Here is a 7,075-nt window from a genome sequence, read left to right as displayed (position 1 = left end):
TGTCCTGTTCGGTTATGATGCGGGTAAGTACGTCAGAAAAGCTTAACTTTGATGAGTTATTAACACTGTTGCCTGGAGACACTTCGACTGGTGGAGAATAAAGTATATGACGGAAAACCCACGTTGTACGATTGAACATTGGGTTGTGTAGACCTATCGGAACGTATATGGCATGGAAGCACCAGGCTATCTCTTTCCACATTTTTATTGTTTCAATATTGCTGTCTCCTCATTAAATAGTACGACAGCGAAAGCAGCAGGCTGGGTATCACCAAGTCGGGCAGCATGATGAACTAACTTAAAACAGCAAAGACTGAAGGTAATTCCAATAGATTATGTGAAACAGCTGCATATCAGCACATGACTACATAAGGATGCTTTTCTTACCGGGTGCCCCAGTGCTTTAAAGAAATGGCAGCAGGATACTATCACAACAACATACCAAATTTATGGAGTTCACGGAATATGGAACCAACGTGGCGTTTGTTGCCCCCAAATCACTTAACTAAGTATGCATGCCTACCAGTGCCGAGAAATTAACCAGTTCATGGATATCAACGGACCGCTGTGTTTCAGCTCAATGAACGGGCCATCGTACGGAGAGGCAGAGAATTCCCATCCTTGGCAAGTACTGAAAGCAATTTTCGCAAGGATGAAGCTGGGTGACCATCACTCCGAGGTGCAGGAGAGTCTAACCTTCTATCAGACCTAATATACGGTCATAACTCCCATCTTGGGATCAACAGTAAGAGCTCCGAGACACACGTGATCGTGGTTACCCACTCCCTATCACAGTGCTAGAACAAGAAAGTCTACTCTATGGGCATAGAACTGATCGAAAAGGTCTAGAAATTGTGTATATTAAGTGTGGAATGTACGATCTATGGATAAGGTCGTCACACGACCGATTGGGTTTCGCGTACACGACCTTCATTTACAGTTTCCAACATCAATATAGTGGAATAGGACCAACTTTCTGGACTGTTGGTTGTCGGTACTGGTATTGTAAATGTCCATCAGTAGTCCTCGTGACTCGTAAGTTGCCAGCTGTTCTACTCAGGGCTACGCTCTCGCATACCCAAGGTGCCTCACAACGCACACCCAAGGTGGGCGTTTTATGAAACAGAGCTGGGATAACTGCTTGAGGTGTGATGATTGTGAAAAAAAGGGATATTCAGCCTTCCGGAGTTTCTGCAACCGTCATTTAGGCAGTCGGTAGCTGCCAGTTTTATTCCACCGAAAGGGGCTAGCAAGCTCAGTTGTTCTATGCAGACCTGTTTGACATCTAGTTTTGACAAAGGAGCATCATCACGCAAGTAGGTTGTTCAAACATGCACCCTTTTGATATGGCAATGAAAGGTGTGGGGAAAAGCAAGAAAATTGACAGACAAACGTAGAGAAAGTGCCGGTGACTACAGAACCATGTAGTCTACCACGGTGTGTAAACCTCTCCACTTCCCTCGAGCTCGTTTCGGAGATGACCCATCAAAAGCTGGTGAAGACAAACTTTCCTAATTGGATGGTGCCTGATGAATAGAAAAATAAGTGCGGGCCCTAAAATTTTGGGGCCGCACTTGTCAGGTGGAGGTCGTTGCGGTTTGTGCTCGAAATGACACATAATAGATACTTCGCCCGTGTTGTACAACCATACATCATATCTCTTTTTCCCTAAATGAAAGTATATTTCCTCCAGAGATGTCTTACCGGTTAGTATGAGGTCTGCTAGACTGTTAAAGTCATGTTAGTAAATTCCAAAGGGAAAATTCTATTGGAAAACGCCTTTCTCATATCAAAAGGTGTCTGTATTCTGTATGCTGAGACTAGTAAAATGGATTACTTGGGAGCTGGCGGTTCGGAAAGAAGTGTAAAAATCACTCGATGTGAAACTTAAGTATCTAAATAAATGTCCATCTTTGGGTATGAAAACGTTTGCCGCCATCCAACTCTCAGGATGTAATAATAAAAAAATGACAACTCACAAAGAGCTTATGTTTGTCAACACATGAATCGATTTCAGAGCTCAATGCACTCGCATCAACTATTATTGATCCCGTGTTTCTACGCTTAAAGCCTCGAGGCTACTGTGACCCACGGCCAATCAAGCCAAACCCGTTTTAGATAGCACAGATGTTCGTTGGTTGGTAACTTAGTAACTGCGGATTCGTTCTCATTATTGGTACCCTATTGCTCCAAATAGCTCAGTCCCTTGAACCACTCCAACCGCCCACAGATTCTTGGTCAACAACATTGATGACTGGGGAAATACACTCACTCACAAACAAATTTGGTTTTGCGAGAGACTAACCTAGAACCCAGCTGAACCAAATTTGTTTGCAAATGAGTGTATATTCGCTAATTTCGTGCAATTTGGTTTCAAGTAGAACATAAGGTTAACGGAAATACGGGGACTGCGCCTACCTGATGAGCCCCAACAGGGGCGAAACTGGTCGTGGGCTGTCGAAGAAATTTCAGCAACTTTATGAGTAGTGCATTACGAACGTTGATGACTGTTATTTTTGCAAATATACTGAATTATGAATTTTGTCTGTCAACCGGCAAACCGTCTGTTTGTTCATACGCATTACTGGCATTCCTACTGCATCCGGGCCAAACAGTTTCCGAGCAACCCCAGCGCAATTCAGTTCAAATGAGTCCTCGGATATGAGTAGGATAACCAGCAATAATATTATAATATGGCGTCATCATTGTGAGGGGTCTTGAGCTGCAACCCTTTATTCACCTTCATGGTCTTCCTGAAATCGAAAACTAAACGAAAACTAAACGGTTTGTTTTAATTGACATGTTCTGAAAAACGATGCCAACAACGAAGGCAACCAACGGGCTTCCTGACTATGGGATATCTACACTGTGATGAAAGACTTGTCGTATCTGAAGGCGCTGGCAACTAGGATGTTAGAGAACTTAAGTCAACGTTACTGAACCTGGTTAATCTTCAAGCTGAGCAGGGAGAGAAAACCAATCCTGTTGTGCGTGGGATGTATTGCAGAATTCGGGGATTCACACTTCAGCTTCGAAACAAGGACTTAGGTACAAATTCAAGGGACAATTTGAACAGTTACGCAATAGGCTGACCGCCGGTGCGAACAATTGGGGAATTGAATATGGTATGCAAAATGAAACAAACGAATACGTTCCCAAACCCATCCATGACCTTTACAGTGAACTCGGAGACAGTTTTTCGACAACATGGTTACTAGTCTTGCAAAAAACGGACTAAACGAGGTGCCTAAGGCACGCAGTAGTTTAAAACTTATTGGTAAATTTGGCTATCATGAGACGACCGAACAAAACTTCCTAGTGACGCACACGAAGGTTGCCCGTTCGTCGTCACGCTCGAGTAGTAAGTTTTGGTAATTTCATTTGCCAGCTTGTTGGGCAACAGGGTAGTCGCTGTACAGAGATCCAAATACAGAAAAAGGAAAGCCATTGCTTCAAATCAGCGATCGCCTCATCGAGCAGCGATTACATAAATCATTGGAAGTTGCCGTTTAGTTATTGCCTGAAAATCAAACCGTATTGGTGGGTCCAGTGCTCAAGCACAAGGTAAGCAACACACCGCCAATCTTCGGTAACCAATGAGAAGCTGCCCTAAATGTCAATAATGTCAGATCGATGGGTGCATTCAGTCATACAGAAGAGTATTTTCGTACACGATGAAGGCCTGGGCGAAAACAGAACTGTTTTCAACGTTTACACCCTGAAAAATCATCAAAACAATCAGTCAACATTGAGGAAGTAAAAATGTGTACTCAAATGCAACCCTTTTTGTTCTCAACACAAAGCAATTGTAAAACTACCAGCAGAAATAACGCATTTCATGTTGATTTCAGATGAATGCTTGAAAAACGAATCGGAGCTGTGGAGGGATTATCTCATAAAAACATGAAAACAATGCACGTGGTGTGCAGAATGACTTACCACTCCGGAATTGGTGTAGTGTTTCTGTCGTCTCGCCTTTTTCGGATGAACCAGCTGCAAACGCATGTAGATGGAAAATACAGTATGAAAAATGGAGTGAGAAATCCTTGTATGGGAAGGCTGTTCGACAGTGACGACGGACAGGCGAACAGCCGTAGGACTGGGAATACAACCAAGGCTTGCCTTTCTGGCTTGTTTGTGGGTTTAATAGACAATCAAGTGAATTTCTACCGATGAAACAATTACCGAACCCGTTGAAATCGGTTACACTACCAAAAGTAAAAGAAGCGAGTTACTATCTAAGAAAGTGTGAGCTCAAAAGTCTAGTGCATGGCAAAAAGGTCAACGAAACCAGCGACTGTCAGACAATTCCATTCGTTGCAGGTGGTGACAGAGTTCGTAGAACTTACCCATTTCACTCCCCTGTGGACACTCCTTCCATACCAATGCACTATTTCTGGTGGGTCCATAGTGGCATCGGGATATAAAGCACCTAAATCATTCACTTCAGAACCACTTACAACTAGTCAAAAAATGTCTAGAAGGTCTGTCTGAGAAGTCCAGACTGGTCATCGATTGTAGGATCGTCGTTCGAGGCGTCAGGCTAATCTACCGCATCGTTTAAGGATCGACCTGTTCGGAAGTGATAATTCAGGTACGTCCAACATGCCCTGGTAGAGTAGTGATAACAACCTTACCCCGCAAATCAGATATTTGGAGTTAAAATCCCGGCACAATCAAGGACATGCACCACGGATAAGCTCAGATGAGAGCAAAACTCATGTCCACTGATCCCCCCTTTGATGTGGCTGACCAGACTAATTACACCAGGACAAGAAGAAGACTGTTCAAACGATAGTGATTAGAATGTTAATTTGCGTTTGAATCTACCCATCGTAGCGTCTACATCAAAGGCGAAAAAATAAAATTGGGAGAAAAACAGAGACGTAAACATCGGTGAAATATATTGGTTTGCGAATTACTTTGGTTTTAACAGAAGACTCAACTGAATCTCTTACGTTGCGTTATTTGCCAAATCAAGAGAAGAGTCGTAGTGACGCTTGGTGGTAACAACCCAGCCATCTCGTAACTATAAAAAATAGGATACTGGTAGCCTGTGGGTGAAAAGTGGACGAACAAAGAGAAACCGATAAATCGGTCTACACTGTAAATGAATCGCACTCGAGTTTTGACCGCGATACGAAATTTACGTCCAAGACCCCCACTTTCCCAAATAGACATTTGTGGGCAGGAAAACCAGGCCCCACTGTGGAGAACACGATTCTGTGCCGAGTGTTCGTTTTCTTCTGAAGTTGTAAAAACGAAGTCCAAGCTCCTTGTCTCTTCTATCTCGCACTCACCTACAAATACAAATAGACTGGCACAGTTGAACGCAGGTGAAAACTGGCGCTCCTACTAATGGCGATGGTTACTAACCTAACCAGTCATTGCTTAGATAGATAGCCTTCGAGAGATCTATTCAATTGCTCATCTTCAAGCACTTAAACCTAAACTGAAGTGAAGTGAGGTAAGTATGCAAGCTGAATATGTGTCGTTTAATGACTGTTTGCCCAATTTATGATGAATTGGATTTCATCCCCACAGAGCGTAGAATATATCATGTGACGTGCTGATAGGATACGAAATGCTGTTGGGTCAACCCAACTTATGGAATCGACTATCAAGTTGAAGATGCATTGGACATGAGCGACGCTCAGACTCTCAGCCACTGACCTTCTCAATGCTTCATAGTTTTTCACGTTGAGGCGTCCTGGCGAATTTTGGTAATGTCTCAAGATAAATTTGAATCAGGTTAGGGTATCTCAAGGGTTTCAACCACTGGTATGAAACCCTGGGCTTAACGAAACCCCTTCCATTACAAAACTTAAATGAATATTGAGACACTCTAGGTTCTAACCGCGCCATCTTAATAATTTGACCAAGTTATCTTACAGGAGGTATGCAGCGTGAATAATGCTCTTGCCGTCAAAAACACAACTGTCTACGTTGGCCTACAGGGTTCGAGTTGAAGAAGACTTTTGGTCTACCGGAAGACCTGAGTGCGCAGCAGAGGCAGTGGAGTGAAAGTGACCAGATCTAAACCACTGCTGAACAAATTAACGTTCGTGATCCGAAAGGACCATAAGATGGACATAAAAACTGCCCTGTAGAGTGAATCAGTAACAGAGGCCCGTAACCAACCAGAAAATAACCATACGAAGCTGGAAAAGATTACCAAGTCAGTTTGAAAATAAGGCGTATTAAGCAAATCTTTCGATGCCGCAGTTACAGGAAGCTAGGGAAAATGATACTGTATACACCAACTGGTTAGGAGTGAGATTTTGACAGGATGCTAAGCAAAAACCCAGGTGGCCTAGGTTATCACTGATACGATTCGGGAGGAAAATTCACAGGGATCGAAGTTGCCTGGGGGGATCTAGTATGGTTTGCGGCGGTTTCCACTAGATAAAAAGCCGTTTGGCTGTACCACAAACGATACCATCGATTCCCAAACCAATCGATTTTTTCGCAATCTTTTCGTTTTGCTCCGACGATCAAGTCCACGGATCGGAAGGAAAATGTGATGACGCCTCGAGCCATACTATACAATGAAAAAGTTACGGTTGATTTACTTCACTATTCGATTATTGGACTGTGTCGCAAAAAACGTAGAAAATATATGCGCAATATTATAGAAAAGGCATGTGCATATTGCGAACAGGATTATCAATTCCGTTGAATAACAATCCTGCATATATAGAGGAATTTGGGAGGGGAAATCCTGCAGAATTTGTTCAAAAGTGTGCTGTAGTACTGTCCGTTAGTGATTAGGAACAAAGTATGATGTATGGTCTGAAGTGTTCCGATTTTTGTAATTAGTGTGGACTCAGTCCAGAGGCCCCTCAACGATAAGACTCGGTCTCTGCGCGCGAAATTAAATCAAGTTAGTTAACATATGTTCCATTTAACTAGGCTGGTAACGAATAAAACAGATATGCTCACCAGTTTAAAGCTTACAAGCAGAATCATTTGAGAGGAGAGAAAGACCGAAAAATAACCGTCACAAAATTACATGACCAGTGTGAACTTCGACTACTTACCGATGAATTGGGGACAGCTATTATTCGTGTAGGGA

At 43.0% G+C, this 7,075-nt stretch overlaps 1 protein-coding gene across 1 annotated transcript in view; it reads right to left on the bottom strand.

The window, feature by feature from the left end:
* T265_06240 (hypothetical protein) overlaps positions 1 to 7,075 on the bottom strand; it is a gene marked incomplete at both ends in the record, with an annotated part of 63,107 nt that overhangs the window by 32,167 nt on the left and 23,865 nt on the right. The window contains one exon of the mRNA XM_009171450.1: positions 3,940 to 3,993. Coding sequence (XP_009169714.1) covers positions 3,940 to 3,993 — 54 coding nt within the window. The remainder of the gene's footprint in view (positions 1 to 3,939; positions 3,994 to 7,075) is intronic.

Source organism: Opisthorchis viverrini (genome assembly GCF_000715545.1).
Source record: "Opisthorchis viverrini unplaced genomic scaffold opera_v5_129, whole genome shotgun sequence".
In the NCBI taxonomy this organism is placed as follows: Eukaryota; Metazoa; Platyhelminthes; class Trematoda; order Opisthorchiida; family Opisthorchiidae; genus Opisthorchis; species Opisthorchis viverrini.
Note: the sequence above shows the minus strand (reverse complement) of the source record. Positions and strands in the feature narration are given on the sequence as shown.